This window comes from Quercus robur, chromosome 9, assembly GCF_932294415.1.
Source record: "Quercus robur chromosome 9, dhQueRobu3.1, whole genome shotgun sequence".
Lineage (NCBI taxonomy): Eukaryota > Viridiplantae > Streptophyta > Magnoliopsida > Fagales > Fagaceae > Quercus > Quercus robur.
Window position 1 is genome coordinate 21498030 of NC_065542.1, and position 21946 is coordinate 21519975.

The window sequence follows — 21946 nt, forward strand, 5'->3', positions numbered from 1 at the left end:
TACTCAAAAAATAAAATTCAGTCATATTTTTCCATATTAATAAGAATATATTTAGAACTATAAATAAATTAAGTTGATTATGAAAAGCTTGAACTCTGTTAAGGAAAATGTTTGTTTATGTTTGACTTAGGGATGTTCATAGGTCAGACAGGTCGGGTTTGTGACCAACCCGCAGCCAACCCGATGAGATTGAGTTTTCAACACAAAGACCAATAGTCGATTGTGAAAAACTATGAGTCGAGTCAGATTGGACTCAGTCGAACAACAGTCAAGTCGGTCAAAGTTGATAAATAGGTTGGCGAAGGTTTTTCTTGACAATGATCTGTATTTTTTTTGTTGAATCTTCGCCAGATTTAAGTAAAAACCATTGGATCGTAGTTGGATTTGAGCATAAACAAAGAAATCTAACAAAAAACATGAGATCTTAAACAAATCTAATTGAAAACCACATTTTTGTCACTGGATTGTAATTAGATTTAAGCGAAATTTGACCAAAAACCACAAGATCTTCACTAGATCTCATTGAAAACCACCTTTTATTTGTCGAATCCAAATGGATCTTGGTAGATTTGGCCTTCTTTCAAGGTTTAGTTAATCAGATCAGGTTGCTCAAGTTTTAGGAGAAGGAGACTTGCCACTCGACCCACTGGCATCAGTTGTTGAAGTTTGAGACCCACTACCGATTGCCTCTCTACTTAGATTAGACGATTTTAGTTCGAGTGGCTTTAGGTCGGATGGTTTTGATGGGTCTCAATTGGGGATGAATAGCCCTGATGTTCATTTATTAAACAAATAAGCTAAACTCAAACCCAAGTTTAGGCTCAGACCGCTAAACTTTTCTAAGTAAACGTCTCTTTTATATTTATCAATTAACAACATGAACTTTTTGCACACAAATTTAAGTGTAAGGACTAAAATGAAATTTTCTAAAGAATTCGAACCATTTTGAAACATAAGAAAAAAGTTGAGCACTAATAATGTAATTAATCCAAACAATAAAAACGGAGAAGAAGAAAAGGAATTGGGAGTGTTTAGGTGCGGCCGGGTTCACTTCTCACACACTGTAGTCTTCACTCTCAGGCCTCAGCTTCATTTCACCACCACCGTAGTGTGCCAAAAAAGAGGGATATCTCATTCATTATACATCACACAGAGAGAAAGCCACAGATCTTTTATTCAAGAGAGAGAGAGAGAAAAAAAGGGTCAGGTTTTAGAGAGAAAAATTGAGTGATTTTTAAATTTCATTGCTTTTTTTTTTTTTTTTTTCTTTTTTTGGTGGGTTTGAAAGAAAAAGATGGAAGAGGCAAAGGTACTAGCTCAACAACAACAGCAGCAGCAACAACAACAACAACAACAAATGATGCTACAGCAACAACAACAACAACAACAACAACAACATCAACAACAGCAGCAACATCATCAACAACAGCAGCAGCAACAATTGCTGCTATTGCAACAGCTACAAAGACAACAACAAGCGGCGGCCATGTCTCGGTTCCCTTCAAACATCGATGCCCACTTGCGTCCTCTCAGACCCATGAATCTGGCTCAAAACCCAAACCCTAACAACGTTAATCATATCCCTAATCTTCATCCGAACCCTAACAATCCCACCCCTCCTCCTCAACAACAACCCCAACAGCCACAACAGTCTCAGCAACAACAGCAACAGCAACAGCAGCAGCAGCAGCAGCAACAACAACAACAACAGCAACAGCAACAGCAGCAGCAACAACAACAGCTACAACAGCAACAGAATAGGGGGATCCGACCCGGGAACCAGGTGGAGCTCCAGATGGCTTACCAGGACGCCTGGCGGGTCTGCCACCCGGACTTCAAGCGCCCTTTTACTTCTCTTGAAGACGCCTGCGAAAGGTTTGTTTTTTTTTTTGTTTTTTTGTTTTTACTTTCTGTTTGGTTGCTGAGAAAATTTGTTTGAAGAAATTAATGGGTTTTGTATGTGCATAAAGATTTGAGCTTTGTATGCTTTATTTCACTCTAATTATGTGTGCATTTGTTGTATAATCGTATTTTGAGTGGTTGAAGAGAAGTGCATTGTTTTGAAGTGTGAAAGTGAAAGAAAAATAGGATTAAGAAATTTTTTTTTTGGGTGATAATTCAATTGTTATAAGTAGTTATTGGGGCCTGATTTGAAATTTGGTTCCTTTCATAAAGAAGACCAGGCAATGTCACTGAGCTACAAGGCTCTTCGCATAGTCTGGGTAAGATTATATATGTATAATCAATAATTTGCTGATTTGTACAAATTCATTGGATTGCTCTCTGGTCGGTACTTTGTTCATATCTTGCATGCCAAATGGTGGGTAACATTTGATATGGAAGCATTTGAATGGGTAGCTGGAGCTCTAATACCGTAGCTTTTGTAAGTATTTGTCAGCTTTGTGGTTTGCTTTGTTATTGAATTTCTAGTTGGTGATTACCCTGAAAGGTTGATTCCTAATGGAGACAGAAAAATGGGTAGTTATGCATTGCATAGTAGTATTCATATATAAAATTTGCTGGTCAGTGAATAAAATTATTTATGTACGTAAGGACAGAAGAAAATTGTTGTATTGTGACATATAGCACTTTAGTATGAATAAATGGTGGGTATGACTTGCTTAAATTTCATATTAATAAATGTGGCAAAGTGAGAGTTGGAAAGCTTGTGAATTTGGTCTTTTCATCAAATGGTTTCCCCAAAAATAAGGACGCAGATATGAATTGAATCTGGATTTTGGCATACAGAGTCATGTGCCATATGGTGTAAAAATGTTTTACTATCCAGTTTTATTTTGGACAGTCTGTCATTTCTACTTTTCTACATAATATATATATATATATATATATATATATATGTATGTATATATAAAAATTGGTTTTGTGTTATAACTGCATCCAAGTGAAAAAGCAGATAGGCATGAAAACATAAAATAAGAAAATGCAGAAAGTGCAATTTGTTGCTTGAAGTGGGAAAGTGGGATTTATTTATCTGAAGCTGTTATTGTGACAGTTGGCGTCACAGTTAGAATTTCAGGTTAACAACAGTAACCTGTACGATGCTGTCATAAATCTGTGCCATATAAGATATATCTTAATGCCAAGAAGGGTGTTGATTTCATATTTGATAAAATGAAAAGAATGTCTCCTGTTGTTTTCTCTTAAGCAATGTACATGATTGTTCATGTTTAGTCAGCTTTGCAGATTTCTCTTTACAAATTCCTTGCTTGAAAAGTGTTTCTTATGAGCTAAAATTTTCTATACTTTTGGGTTCTTTTTCTGCAATCTTGTGCACCAATTTTTTTGACTAAAGAAAGAAAGTATTCCTCGTCTCTATTTTTTTCCTATTGAATGTTGTGCTTCTCTAGCCCCACATTGTTATACTTTTTTTTGATAGATAATAAGAGTTTTATTGATGAACAAGAACAATGTGTTTACAATTGTAAACTCACTGCCCTTGAAACAAATACAATCAAATCATAAGGAAAGATTAATAGAGATAAGGAAATCAGACAAGGAACTACAATGTGTAAGCCCCCAAATACGAGACCACTCAAATAAAGTCCTAGCAAGCAAGGTCTTCAACATATCTATAGGACTCTCAACGTCCTCAAAAGTTTGGGCATTGCGTTCCTTCCATACTAACCACATAAGGCATGCTGGTACCAAATTCCAAACCTTTGAAGAGTAAGTTCCCAAACAATTCCTCCATGCAAAAAGAAGAGAAACAATAGTGTTCAGCATCACCCACTGAACCCCAAACATAATAAGGACCTCACTCCACAAAGCAGATGCAAACCTACAATGGATCAAAAGGTGATCCACAGTCTCCTCATCACACCTACATAAACAACACCAGTTAACAAGGGGCAAGTTCATCTTAACAAGGTTATCTATTGTGAGAATCCCACCCCTAGCAGTAGTCCATAAAAAGAAAGATACTCTTTTAGGTACCTTTACACACCAAATGCTCTGCCAAGGGAAAGAAACAGAAGGGGCTTTCAATAAAGCAATATAAAAGGATCGCACATCAAAGACACCACTGTGATTCAACTGCCAAATCAAGATATCCTCACCCTCCCCACTAGGAATCTTGGCAGAGACATGCTCATAGAAAGAATAAAATCTCCTCAACTCCCATTCATTAAAATTGCGTCGGAAATGGAAGTTCCAACTCCTACCTCCCCCGTCTGGTGCAAAAATAATCATGTCAGAAATTAGAGCTTTCTGAACCACAGCACATGCAAACAATTCCAGGTATAATTCCTTCAGAGGAGTAGGACCACTCCAAGGGTCGTGCCAAAACCGAATATGATTGCCCTCTTCCGCTGCATACACCACATGATTGAAAAAATTGTCTGCACTTTTCCTAATATTCTTCCATAACCCACAACCATGAGTCCCTCTCACAACTCTAGTGCACCAAACTCCACTATCCTCTCCATATTTGGTGGCTATTACCTGACACCATAAATGAGTCGCTTCCTTCCCAAATCGCCAAAGCCACATCCCAAGTAGAGCTTGGTTAAAAAGCCCAATCTTCCGAATCCCCAAACCCCCTATCTCCACCGGCCAAACAACCTTATCCCAAGCAACAAGCGGATATCTGAAAACATCATTAGAACTCCCCCACAGGAAATTCCTTTGAATCCTCTCTAGTCTGTCTGCTATGTGTTGCGGAATTGTAAACAACGATAGATAATAAGTTGGGAGACTCGACAAAGTACTCTTCAATAAAGTAAGCCTATCTCCTTTTGACAAATACAACCGCTTCCAATCAGAGAGCTTCTTCTCCACCCTCTCTAAAATAGGATTCTAGATTGAAGCATCCTTAAAATGAGCCCCAAGAGGCATTCCCAAATAAGACATAGGTAAACGCCCAACCTTACAACATAGAATGCGAGCCAAAGCACCCAAATTCCCAACCTCACCAACTGGCACAATTTCACTCTTGCCAACATTTACTTTTAAGCCTGTAATAGCTTCAAAAAAGATCAACACCATCCTTATACATAATAATTGTTCCCTAGATGCATCACAGAAGAGAATAGTATCATTAGCAAACAGAAGATGAGAAATATGCAAACCTCCTCTTACATTGGGGCTTGCCTAGAACCCCCTAAGAAAGTCACCCTCTTCTGTCCTCCTCAATAACCTACTCAACACCTCCATCACCAACAAGAACAAAAGAGGAGATAAAGGATCTCCTTGACGAAGACCACAAGAGCTACCAAAAAAGCCAGCCGGGGACCCATTAATAAGCACTGAGAAACGAATTGTAGTGATACAAGCCTTCATCCACCTCCCCCACTTCTCCCCAAAACCCATCCTCTCCATTAAGTAAAGCAAAGCATTCCAATTTACATGATCATAAGCCTTCTTTATATCCAACTTAATGATCACACCTGGAACACCACTCTTCAATCTACTATCCAAACATTCATTTGCTATAAGAATAGAGTCAAGAATTTGTCTTCCCCCTACAAAGGCATATTGAGAGTTGGATATAAGTTTGTCCAAAACACTTCGAAGCCTAGAAGCCAACACTTTTGACAGAAGTTTGTACAAACTTCCCACAAGGCTAATGGGCCGAAAATCTTTAATATTCACAACTTTAATCTTCTTAGGTATCAAACATAGAAAAGTAGCATTCAGAGATTTCTCAAAGATGCATTGGCTATGAAAGTCTGCAAAAAAAGCCATAACATCCTCTTCTATCACGCCCCAACACTTTTGGAAGAAGGCTATGGTAAAGCCATCAGGACCAGGAGCCTTATCACCCTCAGCCTCCCAAAGAGCAGCAATGATCTCCTCCCTATCAAACTCCCTTTCAAGAGAAAGCCTATCAAACTCATCCAAACTAGCAAAATCTAACCCATCAACAGTGGGCCTCCAATCCTTAGGTTCCTGATAAAGACTCTTATAAAACCCCACCACCTTTTCCTGAACATCTGATTCAGCTTCATACATAATGCCATCAACCTCCACACCCCTCATGGTATTAGCTCGTCTATGTGAATTAGCAAGCCTGTGGAAAAACCTAGTGTTATTGTCCCCCTCCTTTAAGAACAAAGCCCTAGATTTCTGCCTCCAAGAAATATCCTCCAAAGAAGTTAAAGATTCGATCTCCGCTTTAATCTCAAATTTTCTTGCTTTATCTGCCATAGTCAGCACTGGTAGACCTTCTCTCATATCCAGATCCAACAGCTCAGACAACAAACATTTTTTTCTAAAATGCACATCCCCAAAAACATGTTTATTCCAATGCTTCAAGTCTTTTTTAAGAGCCTTGAATTTACATGCGAGAACATAACTAGGGGATCCCACAAAATGATAACTGTTCCACCAGCCCCTAACTCGATCCACAAAACCCCTTCACTTTTAGCCACATGTTCTCAAATCTAAAGGGACTTTTCCCCCTCGCCATGCCTCCTGCCTCCACTAGAATAGGACAATGATCAGAAACCACCCGAGGGAGAGGCCTTTGAATTACATCCAAGAAATGTTCCTCCCAATCAGCTGAAACCAAAACTCTATCTATGCGAGACATAGCAGGGTTCGCTAAATCTCTAAACCACGTATACTCACCCCCGACCAAAGGAAGATCAACCAAAAAATTCCTCTCGATAAAGTCCGAAAAATTGAACATGGCTGGACTAAACGAATTACAACCAAGACGCTTTGCCGGGTATCTAATAATGTTGAAATCACCCAAAACACACCAAGCTGAACTCCATCTCACTCTCACACTATCAAGCTCTGCCCATAAAGCATCCCTCAAACTGGCCTCATTTGGGCCATAAACTCCCGTGCATATCCAAACAAAACCATCTGCCATCCCTTTCAACAAGACCGAAATAGAAAAGCTACCCACAACACAATCAATTTTCTCATACACCTTTGTGTCCCAGACCACAAGAATACCTCCTGCTGTGTGAATGGCATCTAAAGCCATCCAATTCACATAAGAGCTGCCCCAAAGACTTTTCACAGTAGCAGAATTAGTACGGTCCAGTTTGGTTTCCTGAAAACACACAACCTCACACTTCCATTCCTTAAGTAAGTTCTTCACAGTATCCCTCTTATGAGGATTGTTAAATCCTCTCACATTCCAAGATAGAAGTCTCAAATTCATGGACAACCATCAGAGCCCAACCCACTAAATTTCACAATCTCCCTGGTTCGTTTACCAGCTTGACCATCATAATTAACTGTAGAAATTAAATTCCTTAATTCCCTCATACCTTTTGTAGAGGAAGAAGCAGTGTGACGAAGGCTGCCTGCCGCAGCTTGTTTCTCCCACACTTTCTCAAGTCGTTGAAAAAATTCAACACACTACCTCTCACAGGAATCTATGGGGAAGCCCACCCACTTACTGAAACCCTTAACCTTTTTACTTACCCAAGCTGAAGGTTCCAAATCATCCTCCACAGAGATGTCAATTGGGTCAACCTCCTCAGTCATTAACACCAAACCCCCATTAGGATCCCATTGAGCCAAAGGTACATATTCCATCAATTGCCGCTCCTCCTCATCCCTATCTGACTCCGTGGGATTGACCCAATTCAACAACAGCGTCTCTTCTTCAAAAGAATCCGAAACCATCTCAGAAATAGGAGAAAACCTGTTTTGTTCCAGTAAAGGCTGATGGCAAGACACCTCGGCTCTCTTTACTGGTGTCGTCGAACACTCCGCCATAGCAACAATGAATATTGGATGATCACCGAAGCTTGACACATGTGAATCCTCCACAGCCCCACTTATCGGACACCCCGTCTATGGATCGTCAGCAACTAAGACAATGGAAGGAGCCCCCACCTCGGCGCCGCTACCTGCACAACCTGTCGGAGCTAAATCCTCCTGCACCGCCCTATCAGGTTCTTCGCCAGAAGTTAAACAAGGCCCTCCCATCTCGCCGGTACCACCCATTTGAACAAAACCCATCTGCTTCGCCATGTCGGAACCTCCATCGGGAGTTGGAAGCTCCCCTCCCATCTTTCCGGCACCTAGCTTTGACTTCTCGATACAGACTTGTAAGCCCGATCCCTTACCACGCTCACAAGATCGTGACAAGCCTTGTAAATACAGGTGGGTTATATCACCATTATGATCCTCTTGGGTCTGTTTAATAGGCCCACCATCTGCCTGCTTAATAGGCCCGAGTTCAGTAGGTATTCTATCAACTTTAACAGACTTAGTCTTGGGCTGAACAAAATTGGCCCACTTCACCACATGTTGGCCCTTCCCTCAAGATCAACTGATATGTTTAAAGAAAAATGGGCTTTAGTCCACTTCAAAGTAGACACACGCATTGGCCTTCCAGAGACAAGGTGAGTTGAGATATTTGTTTTTGGAATAAAATCAAATCCCCCAAATCCCTCCTTCTGGTTTAACGTGCCAGCTAGTTTAGGAAACTGCTTCTCCAAATCTAAATCACTTCCTAATTTCACGTGACCATTAATGTCTTTCCAAACTTGGTTCCTTGGATTACCGGTGGGTTTTGCAAACCTACCACCGCCGGCATCCACCTCCTTCCCCGGCGTAGAAACATGTTTTCCAAAGAAAAAATCACATAACTTCCTTTCAAGAAAAGCCCAGCCACCCTTATGAAAACCTTCTGGAACACGCAAACAACCACGTCTAGCCCCATTATGATACTCAGATATTTCCACAAAACAACCACCCTTATTCAACCCACTAGAGCACTCCAAAATTTTATAATTCTCATGAAACCGTTTGAAAAAATGTTGCTTGCTAAAATCCCAACTGCGTAACTCAACCAAGCATGCAGTGATCCAGTCCAAGCCCGATCTACCAACCCGGATAGAACCATGGTACCTTCCCCGTCTTTCTGTAATGGAATAAGAATCCATACGTCCTCCGTCAAAAGCCAAAAAGAAGGCCTTTGTGTCAATGCGAAAAAAAGCATAATTCCCCCGTTCCCCATGTGAAGGTGAAGGCTTGGATTGTGAAGAAGGTGGCGGCTTAGGAGGATTAGGGTTCAGAGGGGGTAAGGATGGTTGGGTCGGCGTGTGGTGGGGTATGTATTGACCAAACTGACTAGGCCAATAACAAGGCTGTGGGAAAGGGATTTCAGGAGGAGGGAAGAAATAGGGAAGGTTGGGGAAGTTAACAAAAGGTGGATTGGCTTGTGCATGTATTAGGGGTGGAGGTGGAGGAAGTTGTTGTGGTCTAGAGGAGAGGTGGGGCAGAGGGGGGAGGGTGGGAGCACTCATAGGTAGCGGAGGGGGACTCAAAAAAAAAAAAAAAACAAGAGTAGCCCCACATTGTTATACACACACACACATGAACACAAATGTATGTATCTGTACAACCATGAATTGAGAATGAAGGATTAGCCGTTATTATTTCTTTTTGGATGAATGGTCATGATTATTTCTCATATCTCTATATAGTTCTAGATCCTTTTAGAAAGAGTATTCATTGGACATACTAATGAATCTGGTTATTTCATACATATCAACTTTTGAAAAGTGTTCTCCCTTCAAAGGTGATACATATCTGGGGGAAATATTATTTAACTTGATTTTAAGTTGAAATGATTGTCCTTATTGGTTGAGAATGAATGGTTGGTAGAAGTGTGGATGGGAAACTAGAAAGACCTGTTTTCATTCTTAGTTCAGTGGGTGAGCTATTCATGCTTAATCTGTGGGTGCTTTGTTAGCAAAATTAATCAAGATGTCTTCCTCTTCCATGGCTACTCATGGTGTTGTTAGCTTCTCCACTGTAATTTGTGATGATCATTGTACATCATTTACTTCCATTAGCCATGGTGGCGATGGTAACAACTGCCACAATTTTTTCTATGATGAATGGGTATCTATGAGGCTGAAATTTGGGGAGAAAGAAATGGATACACATTGAATATTAGGTAGCAAGCTAACTTGCCACTAGGTTGTTATCCTTGTAGGGGTGTATATTATAATTCAAAAGTAGCATGCATTTCAAGCATGCCGTGACAAAATTACTCATGTAATCACTTGATGAGGAAGTTACCCAGTTTCCATTGATGCTGTTTTATTCATATTTCATTCAGATAGTGTAATAATAAATAAATAAATAAGTAAATAACCTTCTCATATGCATTTATATGATACTTGCAGAGAATAAATATTGTATCACATGTCAAATGCATGCTGTCATCTTACTAGTACTTCTTTGGGTGAGATGAAGTCCCCTGTGTAGGTAAATGTGTCTAGCTTTTGGGGGGATGTATTTAACTGCTTAAAATTAAGTGGATGCCCTCGTACAACTTAGATGGCGATATTTTGTATTTAAACATATATTTGTTTCCCAGTTGACAATGATCTCCGCTGCAATATTATTGCATGTATTCCATACATGCTTTTTCTAATGATAAGTTATGTTTATGTCTTGGGTACACATTTTTTGGAACTATTTTGTTTTCGATGGGTACACTAATGAACATTTAGGGGGGGTTTGGTACTCTAGTCTCTTTTTTGACAAAGCTGGAGAGATGTGGCATTAAGATTAGTGGATAGATCCAATTTATGTTTACGCTTAGTTGTAGCATCAAGATATGCAGATACATCTTTCTCCAAAAAAAAAAAAAAAAGGAGCAAATACATATAATTAATGTTTACACTCACTTGAAAATTAATGATAATTTTCTGATGGGGTGTTTATATAAGCTGCTTTTGTCCTTGCTACCTGTTCCATACTCATCCTGACTCACCAAACATTCCCCTTGCTATGAAAAAGCGAGCAGACTTGTACTGCTCAACAATAGAACTCATGGTATATTATTGACAAATGCATGTTTGTGCAAAATGTTGTAGCCATTCTTTTCTTCTGCTAATAATTTTCTGGAGCCTAATAGAGGTTATATGTGAGAAGGGGGAGGGGGAGAGGGAGGGGTTGTATCTAATATTTCTGCAATACAAATTTCAGATTCTAATATCATTTGCTTGTAATACCTACAAGAGTGTTGAAAACTTCAACTGGTGGTTGTGGGAAGTACCCAAGAACTATTGGTTTTGTATATGTACTATATATGGATATGACTACTCTTTTTAGAAGCATCCTTGCTACTAATATGGATTCAAACATTCACGAGAAGGTAAAAGTTCATTTTGTCCATTTCAATGTTTTCTCGAGATTTGTCAATTTGATGTCAACAGTCCAATCTTTAACACAAGGTAAAAATTCATCTTTTTGAATCCTAGGCATTGGCTTGGGATGGCAGTATGCCTTACCTTTAATTCGTAACAATTAAAAGAGGTAAAAATATTCTTGTTTTACCATTAGTTTTTAATGGTTGTTGTACTGATTACTTAATTAACTACATATCCAGCAAAAAAAAAACTGTGTACTCCACTTGCTATAAATTGGTATTTTAAGTTGTTTTTTGTTGTATGATATGTTGCTAGAGTATGTTGATTCTGCATGATAAAAGAGATAAATTGGTTTTAATATTAGGATTAATAGATGACCAAAGGACAGCAGAGCCGCCTTCATGGCTCATTCATAGATCTTTTTGAAGAATTATGCATATGCTTCTCTCTCTGTCTGAAATTAAGTTCTAGACTAGTACATGTATTATGTATATGAAGATAAGCTTTGTTGGGCATTCTGTTTAAGAAAAAGGCAATTAGTTCGCTTGAGATGGATAGTGTATACAGTGCCCTTTTGGTTGCCGAAATCATTTTTAGTACTTTGGGTACTGATGCGAGCAGATATGCTTGCACTTGCCATGAATTCACTTCTATGTGGCTTTTGCATTCAGATGCTCGTCCATTTTTTTTTCTTATTTTTTCATAACTTATCAAAAAATATAAGGATTAATAGATTGCATTTCAGCTTTAAAGCTGCAATTTAGTGTGCATTTGGCATTAGCTTATTTAGCTTTTTGCTGAAAGTGTGCTAAAGTATACTTGTATTTTGAAAAAGTGAGAAAAAAATGAGGATTTAAAAAGATGTACACAAAAGTTAAAAGCTAGCAAATAAGTATGTTATGTACAAATAGCCATTCAATCTACGTATGTGTTGATTGCTTGATCCTAGAGTGGTATAAGTAACTTATAATCCTTGATTGGGTGTGTTGGAGGGTTTGAGACATGTTGAAAAATGACTCTCTCTCTCTCTCTCTCTCTCTCTCTCTTTTGGGGCGGGGAGGGGGGTATGGAGCTCAATGGTTGAATTGATAGTGTAGTCATTTTTTAGAAGATATAACATTTACGTAATATATTGCATGTAAGGCATCTGGTCCTTGCTTCTCATATGAATCTTTCCAATAAATGAGCAAGAGTTATAACTGGAATCTGGTATTCATTCAAGTTATTTGCACAGTAATTTGTTGTACTTTGTAGGATATGTCATTCCCCATTTTCCACTAAATTTATGCAGGTTACTACCCTACCATGTGGTGGCAGACTATGAGGCAGAAGAGGATGATAGGATCCTCGATTCTGACACCACAGGCCAAATGCCCTCTCGATCCCAACAGTGGGATCATAACATAGCTGCTAAAGTTGCGGAGTTTACAGCCACATTTGAGAAGCAGGCCCTTGCCTTCAACATAATATCTCGGAAACGCGTTTTGGGGGAGTTTCGATCTGAGGAGAGATTGATGATTGAGCAGGCTCTTCTCCAAGAGGAGAAGCGAGCTGCACTGGAACTAAGAGCAGAGATAGAGTCCAGAGAGAAGGCTGGTCGGGAAGCTCATGAGGCTAAATTGCGAATGGCAGCAATGGTTCAGGCAGAGCAAGCTCGGGCTGAGTCACTGGCTCGGGGCCCAATAAGAGCAAGTGCACTTGGATCCCAAGGCAGCGATGCAATTGGGCATGACTTGGGAGAGCAGGAGCAAGGAGGCAATGCAGACGAGATGATAAATGGGTGGGGAAACAATACTCAGAGAGATGAGAAGGAGCCATCTGAAGATTTCTTGAATGATGAAGAGACTGAAAATGGAGAAACAGGCATGCAAGATGGGTGGCGAGAAGTTGGGGAATTTGATTTGAACACTAGATGAGCATTGAAATGGGTATTACGTATTAGTGGAACAACCTTGATCACAGGCAGCAGCCTATTTGAATTTTGTAAGGAAAAGTGCGTGTATCCTTGATATATGGAAAATCAATTGGACCGAGCCTTGTGTTCAAATGCCGTATTCTTTGTAGGATTGTGATATGTATCAAGTCTGAGGAATGTTACTGATTGAAATCCGCTCACAGAATCATCGGAAAGCTATGTAAAATGATGTTATTTCAGTAGATTGGATTATAACTATTTATGTGGCGTGGTGTAGCAGGCTATAGGTCATAGTGCAACAAATTTCGTTCAGTCATTCGTATTGATTTTTTTTTTTTTTTTTTGGGGACAAAGCTAGTTACAAAATTGGTTATAGCCTAAAGCTACAACTTTACTCAATATCTTTTTGTTGAAAGTGAATTTTAAAAAATCCACCATTGGATTACATCTTCTTCTTATATTTTTTATACTTGCAAAAATGCTAGAAAATTAAAGATCAATGGCTATGTCATCAATAAATTGTTTAAATTGTAAGTTTTTGTAGTTTAAAATTATGCATAAAATATAAACTTATAGATGATATAGTAAATGATATCCGATTAACAAAAAATTTGATATGTGTATTAAGAGCATAAAAAATATACAATTTAACGAATAGATTTTTAAATTATATAGTAATATTTATTTTATTGAGTAAGGTTGTAGCCTTAAATTACAACTAATTTTGTAATTAAACTATATATATATATATATATATATAGATATTTTTTTTTGGGTAGAATTTTTAACTTCTGTTGACATAGCTAGTTGTAGGCTGGCATTGCAAATTTGCAATCATGATTTATGTTTGTTCAGCAATAACTCATTTTGCTCAATCCAAAAGTCGTTATTATTATTATTTTGCTGAGTCTAAAGTCATGATTTAAATTTTAAACCCATCTATATGTAGGGAATAAGCTGTCTTCTCCTTATCCTTATCGGATTCCTCTGTTAATTATTTTGTTGAGGAATATATAAGAGCGTGATACAAGCTTGTACGATCAACTAGTTATATTAAACATGAAGATTTTCACATTTTTAATTTTATTCTGAAATTGTTTCTTTTTTCTTGATACTGAAATTATTTTTATTTTCTATGAAGATCTTTTCTTTAAACTTAGAATTAGATGATTTTACATTAATTTTAATTAGATGACTTGCAAAAGAAAAAGACTAGGAACACGACTTTGTGCAACAAATTTTACTTCTACTTTGATATAATTGACTGTAAGTGACAGAAAAAAATAATGAGTTTATATGAAAGTGATGGTTTACCGTTTGAAATTATCTCATCAAATTGTGACAAATAGGGTGATCTTTAAAAACCACATGTTGGAGTAGCAGTAGCGGGTGGTTATGGCGTAGTCCATTTGGAATGCTTGCACCAAGTATTGTTTCGAAAATCATGGGTTGTTATGGCATAGTCCATTTGGAATGCTCGCACCAAGTATTGTTTCGAAAATCATCAAGTACACCCGGATCCCTGGATCCGATTTTGGAGGGAGCTCCTAGCATGTTGTCCGAATCCCAGCGACTTTAAGAAAGCTTGCTTTAGTGGTGAGACCCAAAAGAACCGTCAGCATTTTCGCGAAACCCTGTTTATAATTTAGGCTGGCAGCTACAATGTGGCAAAAGAATGCTTATATGACGTAGAGATGGTCCAGCATTATATGCATGCAAAGCAAATTAGTGTTGCCCCCCACTGTGTAATAGAGTTTCGGTCCACCAAGTCGTGTACTCTTTTCTTTCTTTAATACAAAATTTTCTATCGTTTTCCAAAAAATAAAGACATACCCATGTTATACACCGGATTCAACAAGCAAATTCAATTGATTTGGGTGATAATTTAATGCTAGGTTGTAAGTGATAGGTGTATTAGAAATTTGGAACTAATTGGTCAAAATATGTAACAAATTTCTTCAGGTTCGAGGTTTCTCTCTGTCACCACGGGTGTATCAGTATGACTATGAGCAAAATAAAACTTGACCCTAGGAGGAAATTCATCACCCGCAGTCTAAAGAGAGAGCAAACATTTCTCAAGAAACAAATAGATGGCACACTAGCATCGAGATAATGACCCTGCAGCTATGCATGCCTTTTACTTTCAAACCACAAATCTCACTCATATACACTCGCACACATGCACCACCAAGTAACACAGCACCAAAAAATTTAACTAAACTAGATATTGTGGGAAAAGAAAGTGAAATCGAAGCTTCAAATTTTGGAGCCTGATATGACGAAGGCAAAGGAGAAAAAGCAAGAATACACTATTGCCTACAAAATATTAGGAAGTTGAGAATCCAATCTATTCTGCAAGTCCTTGATCTTCATGGAAAGCTCAGCCCTTTGCTCCTTGTAGTTTTGCAGTAAATATTCTTTCCCTTCTATCACCTCCTTCAAATCTCCTACTTCTCTCTTAAGCATCTCAATCCTCTCCCCATCTCCCTTTCCTTTCTCTGGTTGCTCAAAATTGCTCTCACCATCAAGATACCCATTTGCATGGCCATTTCTTGCCTCAGATGGCCAAATTGTTGGTGAGGAGGGCTTGTCATTGGGGCCCGCATGTGCCACACAGTGATCTGCTATTGCCTTCCTCAGTCTCTGGATCTCTCTCTCAGAATCAAATAAGTCCCTGTTTGTGGCATCAAGCTGTGACTGCAGATGTGTAGAATGTGTCAGTTGAGCATTTAGTGAATTCTGCAACTCCAAAATCTGATCTTGCATCTCCAGTATCATATCATCTCTTCTCTTCAGCTGCTGCCTCAGTTTATGTATTACTTCCCGCTTGCTAAAAATATCAGAGCCAGATTCCGAGACACATGGAGAGTCCGAGCAGTTTGAATGGTGGAATGGCTTTGGAGGCAATTCAAGGCGATCAGGAGAAGATGACCAAATAACACCATTTTCCTTGTTAAAATCAGCAGGGGGAACTGTGACCAAAGGAAGAGCTCCATCAGATTCAGTCATCATCTGGCCATTGGGTGGGCACTTTATCTCCATGATGCCTTCAGTTCCTGTTTCAAAGTGATTATTACCTAGAGGAAAATGAGAAATAGTTAAGCATATGATTGTAGAATCTACTTACCAAACTTCTCCAAAAAAGTGAAATGAAGCTTTGTACAGAACATTGATGTGAGGCTAGAACAACTATAACAGCAATTTTTTTTTTTTTTTTATAGGTAAGAAACAATAACTATAACAGCAATGCGATCACCCAACAAGACAAATGCATTAATCAAGAGGAAGAGCAACAGATTCTGAGAGAGAAAACAGGATTTGCCAGACCCCCATGGCATCAAAGGGGCCAAGCAACATATACTGATGATAATGGAAGAAAGTTTGAGCAATGAAGCTGGCTGGGTCTTACAAAAATAAGATGAGAGGATTTTCAAGCCAAAAATAAGAAGAAGAGGTATTGAGACTTGAGAGGAACAAAATCATTTATAAATAAGAGTTTCATGAGTGATCTCTTTCTTCATGTGCTTTCAAGCAGTTGTATTCTCAGTGATTTTGCCCCATTCCTCCTCTTTACCCCATGCCATTTAAAAATCAAATAGAAGAATGCATATCACAGCATATACATTGCACCCTAAAAAAACACAGCTTTTTCCTACCATTCTAGTCATCATGAACAACATACATTTGGAGCAAAGCTAAAACCTTCTAATTTCTGGCCCGCCTAAAAAGAAAAAAAGAAATGTGCTCTCATGGATGGGGGTTTGACAACAAAACAAAGGCCTTTAAGAGTACAGAGTGATAATAAGCATTCCTATCTTATCATTTGCTCCTCCTCTAACCTAAATGGTTCTACCTCCCCACCCCCCAAAAAAAAAAAAGAAAAGAAAAGAGAAGAAGCCAAAATCCAAAATGGAAAAAAGGCAACACTGGGTAAGCTACAGATGCTATTCTATATTCTGACACTAGCAAAAACAAGTATCTCTCACCAAGTAACATATATCAAGTGTTGCAATGTCAAGAGACAGACTTAAATCACCATCAAGTGTTTGATATGGAACTTAAAACTTATCTTTAATTTTCATAAAGTTAAAAGTATAACTAAAGCACAAAGTCACACCTGAAATGCAATTGAAGCAGCCATCATCTTCTTGTGTAAACGAATACACGTTAGAACGCAAACGGGAGCCAGCAGCCTTCCTTCTGTCAGAGGATTTCCCGTTACCTGATTGGTAAACAACTTTCATAGTCAGGAGCAGGATTTATAATTTTGTGTACAGATGCAAACACCCCTCTCACATGGGTGTAGACCTCAAAAGCATTGGACCCACCCCTATGTGAGAAGGGTGTTGTATGCAGCTTTAACACAAAGATACCACTTCCAGGAGTAGGCACATCTCAAAAGACAATTTGCAAGTGCTATACATAATATGAGACCTTTCAAACTATTACTAGCATTGTCTTGCTGCCTCACATCAAGTGCCTGCTTCAGCTTGTAACCAAGGCGAACTGATAATGCACTTAACAAGGCACCACCAGCAATGAGAATCCAATTTGGCCCTTCACCCTGAATACTCTGTGACTTCTGAGCTCTGGGTACCCCATTTGCCCTTGGTTTCATTTTAGTGTTGGGGGGAAAAATTCTGAATCATCAAAATATGACCTACATTGACAATGCACCAAAATTGCATTGCTATGACAGACAAATTAGCCGAAACTGCATCAGGAAAGAGACAAGTTTAATAGACACTTTTAAAAGAAAAAAGAGATCCCATTGATTGGGAAGGCAAAAAACTAAAACTGAGGAAACTTTGAGAGAGGGAGATATTGCATAAGACCATAAAGAGAGAGGACATTCCCGGTAGAGAAATAAAAGCTTTATATATAAACCCGGAAACCCCATGGACTAATAGTGTGGTGGATTAAACTTGAGACCTCCAGCTTTAATAGAGAAGAGTTGAAGTAATGACAAACAAATATAAGTTTTATGTTAGTGATTTTTAATAGATATGGATAATGTTTAGATTGTCATGGCTCGCAAAGTTTGGGGTTTAAAATGGTAAAGTTAATAAGTCAAGGTGTAATTTGTCAGAAGGACAAACTTTGTGATTTTTGGGGATTTTCCTTCTTCTTCTTCTTCTTTTTTTATTATTTTTTTTATTTTTTATTTTTTATTTCCAACTCTTTACACTCAAGACACAAGACGCAACTTTCATTTTTACATTGGGAACAAATTAGAGATCAAAGAATTTTTTTCAATTATGAAGGAAAATCCTTTAAAAAGAAAATTAAAAAAAAAAAAAAAAGTCATGCACAATATAATTGCTAAAAAGGCTCAAAATCCATTCAAGTATATGTCAACTCAATCCCTCTTCAAATATGAAGGGCCCAGGGATTTTTTTCCTAATGTTACAATTGTACTCCAGAGCACAAAACAGTCAGAGCTCTTCTAAAAAACCAATGATTCTTTTTATTGAACGTTAATCAAGATTATATAAACAAAAACCCCTGAAAAGAAATGTCACAAAATTTTAACTTTCTACCATGTCATGAAACCCACCACAAACTCATGAAGTATTTGAGCATCTAAAAAAGTAGTTCCATGAGGCAATTTCCTTAAACTGCATCACCAGGCTTCTCATCTAAAGTAGTCACTACATTTCTAGTTAATTTAATGGTATATCCTCAGCAGAGGCATAACACCACCTTCCTCAAATATTACATCACCAAGCTGATGATTTACTTGCAAAAGGCAGAACCAACTCATCTTTCAAACAACTTTGGCAACATCTAAGCACAAATTTATAAAAGAATTTCCACCCAATATATCACAACACAGAATATGTCTAACCTGAATGCTTCACAGGTAAAAAAATTAAAAAAAAAAAAAAAACACTGACCGAGAAAACCAATTGTCTTGTAAATGTAACAATCAATATACATACATAAATTCAGATTATTTCCAATCACCCAAAAATACCACTTTGACTAATTAGAATCTGCAATCTCTAGAAAAGTTCAACCACACTTCATAAAACATCTTCTACAAGGTTACGACACATATCATACTAGAATACGATTTTTACATTGCCTATACGCACTTGCCGAACAAATCTATTCTAACACCATAACCACTACATATATATACACACACAAACGCATATTACCGAAAATATGTGTTGTATTGGTAAAGGAATAAAGCCACATTGTGCATTATATTATTTTTCTTAGGAATTTCATCGAACAAAATATCAGCTAAAATCATATTCTACATTTCAGTCAAATAGTTTTAATCCAAAAAAAAAAAAAAACCAGAGAAAATCGAAGCTCAGAGTTTGTATTATCTACAATCCAATATGCAACCATAGCCATAAAAACCACAAGAAGAAAAAAAACAAATCTGTACTTTTCTAACGCTTCCAAAACCTAAACAAAAAAAAAATCAATTTATTTAAATAAAATAAAAATCTGAAACAAGGAAACGAATCGACTATTTGTGTGCACAGAGAAACTACAACAACAGATTTTAAACAAAAATGGCGGAAAGGAACAAAAATCCAGAGGAGGTATTCTAGAATCATCGAGAAAGAAAGATATAGAACGAACCTCATTCAATGAGAGAGATTAGGGTTTGCTTCCGATTCTCTCTCCCACTCTCTCTCTATCTCATAAGGAGCTCCGTTGTTTTCACCTCTTCCTTTCTCTTTCTCTCTCTCTCTCTCCTCTCCTTCGCTTTCACTTTCTCTCTCTTAAAAAAAAAAATATGTGAAAAAAACCAGAGGGGGGTGAGGGTTTTTTGAAATGGCGGCTTTTGCTTGCCACGATTTTCAGTTACGAAAAATAAATATATACTGCTATAATAAAAATCGATAATATGTGGGAAATTGTATTGTTGCCACGTAATCATAACACGTGGATATAATTGGCCTATTTTTTTTTTTTTTTTTTTGGTAAGATATAATTGGCCTATTGAAAGACAATATAGACGGTCAAAAATTCTATAGGCAATCCGTGTCTCTCTCCCCCTGAGTCTTCTCTTTATCTTTCTTTTTCTGTTGCTTCCGTTATACAGTTGGTTACTTTATCATCTCTCTCTTATTTATTTTTTTAATTTTGGCCTCTTAAATTCTGTGACGGTAGCCGCATATGCCAAACAGGGGGTGTGAGGATTTTAGATGCTTTTTAGGAAAGGAAGGTTGGTGTTTATTTGATTAATGAGTGAGAAGCATGTTCTCAAGGTTAAGACTTGTGACCCTTTAATGATTATTAACAAGGGTAGAAATGTAGTTAACACTTCCTAATGTTTGTATTAATGTCAGCCAAGATTAAATCTTTTCAAAATTGACTAATTTGATTCCTAATTACCGTAAGAGAGGAAAAAGAAAAAGAGTAACGATTCAGGATTCAAGTTTGTCAGTTTTGAAAAGTTTTTATCAAAATAAAAGATATTTATTTTTGTTACTTCTTAATATATGTGGGATTTTTTTGTAGCACGTTAGCTCAAATTTCAAGGATGTTAATTATATTTTATCCTAATAACAATAATTGTAAATTATATAAGTCCAATTCATTTTCAATTTAAAGGATATTTGTTTATTTGTTTCTATTACTTCTTAAAACAAGTGAGATTCATTTGAAGCCTCTCTACCATGTGCACAAAGACATTTGATTTAAAAAAAAAAAAAAAGCCTTATAATAATCGGATCACAGATCAAGGATTCTTTTATTAGCTGAAAAGAAAAAAGAAGAAAAAAGGGTTAGGTTAGCTAAAATCCTCATACAAAAGATTTAAGATGAGATCTCTATATAGCACCAAAAAATGTAAAGATTTAAGAATTAGAAGAATGAAATTATATTAAAAAACACTTTGATGACAGCGGATCTTTGATGGACTAATTAGAGAGAGAGAGAGAGAGAGAGAGACATGATATATCTTAAGCTTTACTTATGGGGGGAAAGTGGAAACACAATCTGTATCCTTCCAAGAATCTTTCCCTTTTCTTGAGATTTTATTTTCCCCAGTAAAACACCAAACGCAGTAATAGAGAAACACGTTTTACGTACCCAAATCCTCAACAAACTCGATTTAATTTTCATCTAACATCCATAGACCATAGTAGAACATTATTTCAGTACTCTCCTCCTTTATTCATTTTCCAAAAGGTGTGACAATGACAAATATGTCGGCATAATCTTTATTATATATTGCCTAGTCCGACAAAAGGTTTCGTAACACTGTAAGGCGTTCATAAATTCGTACTGATGGGGGGTTTGTGACAATAAATTACAAAAAAAATGTTCAATTGTTCCATTAAAAAGAAAGAAAAGCAGCTAAACCTTTATTATTGCTGCTGGCATTGCCTTATCAGACCTGTCAATGGATTGAATGTGGATAAGAATCGGTCCTTTCTTAATCCAATCTGATTTTGATTGCGATCGACCATGCACCCAAAAAATGTTAACATTTTCACAACTATTAATATTGCTTGATGTGATTAGTATATGATAAAAATAGTATCACTGGTTTATCCATTGAAAGCTATGTTACTAGCATTCACACTCCAAATGCCAAATGTCAAATGTAAGCATTTTTTAGCATTTAAGTCCAAATTCCAAAATCCCCATTCCATCAGAACTTGTAAAAGCCAAGTATTGCAAACAAATTTGCAATACTGCTACAGTGCAATTCTACAACACTGTAGCTAATGTGTTGTATTGTAGATAATGGTGATTTTAGAATATATTATTTTATTGTGTAGAAATATTATTTTAATGTATTGTATTGTAAAATAAAGGTTGAGATGTTGGAGTATTGTAAAATAGTATTGTATAATTGATAAAATAGTTTTTTGAGATGATAAAGTAAAATAAAATGTCATTTTGGGATGTGAATGCTCTAAATCAAGAATTGCGAAAAATATTGTACTCCTAACGTTAC

The 21946-nt window shown here is 37.3% G+C and overlaps 2 protein-coding genes across 8 annotated transcripts; one reads left to right on the forward strand and one right to left on the reverse strand.

Moving 5' to 3' along the window:
• The first annotated feature begins 1016 nt into the window (after positions 1-1016).
• On the forward strand, positions 1017-13269 carry LOC126699484 (uncharacterized). Its single transcript, XM_050397324.1, has 2 exons — positions 1017-1875; positions 12388-13269. The coding sequence occupies exons 1-2, from the start codon at positions 1295-1297 to the stop codon at positions 13010-13012; spliced, it is 1206 nt and encodes a 401-aa protein (XP_050253281.1). The 5' UTR covers positions 1017-1294; the 3' UTR covers positions 13013-13269.
• Positions 13270-15115: 1846 nt separating this feature from the next.
• On the reverse strand, positions 15116-19809 carry LOC126699485 (uncharacterized). 7 transcript variants are annotated; one of them, XM_050397328.1, is made up of 4 exons: positions 19615-19809; positions 17446-17701; positions 17129-17233; positions 15116-16088 (listed from the first exon to the last, which is right to left on the reverse strand). In XM_050397328.1, the coding sequence occupies exons 2-4, from the start codon at positions 17627-17629 to the stop codon at positions 15328-15330; spliced, it is 1050 nt and encodes a 349-aa protein (XP_050253285.1). In that variant the 5' UTR covers positions 17630-17701; positions 19615-19809; the 3' UTR covers positions 15116-15327. The 7 variants fall into 7 exon arrangements, with proteins under 7 accessions (XP_050253285.1, XP_050253286.1, XP_050253287.1 ...); XM_050397329.1 differs by having other exon boundaries at positions 17446-17671; positions 19615-19801; XM_050397330.1 differs by having other exon boundaries at positions 15116-16067; positions 17129-17248; positions 17446-17725; positions 19615-19800.
• Between the last annotated feature and the right edge of the window lie 2137 nt (positions 19810-21946).

Excerpts from the sequence above, each read along its gene's own strand:
- LOC126699485 (XM_050397327.1), bottom strand. The coding sequence starts at position 17,629 with ATGAAACCAAGGGCAAATGGGGTACCCAGAGCTCAGAAGTCACAGAGT. Across the intron at positions 17,249-17,445 it reads TGCTAGTAATAGTTTGAAAG|TTGTTTACCAATCAGGTAAC; the intron begins GTCTCATATTAT and ends TGACTATGAAAG. Across the intron at positions 16,089-17,128 it reads CTGCTTCAATTGCATTTCAG|GTAATAATCACTTTGAAACA; the intron begins GTGTGACTTTGT and ends ATTTTCCTCTAG.
- LOC126699484 (XM_050397324.1), top strand. The coding sequence starts at position 1,295 with ATGGAAGAGGCAAAGGTACTAGCTCAACAACAACAGCAGCAGCAACAA. Across the intron at positions 1,876-12,387 it reads CTTGAAGACGCCTGCGAAAG|GTTACTACCCTACCATGTGG; the intron begins GTTTGTTTTTTT and ends AAATTTATGCAG.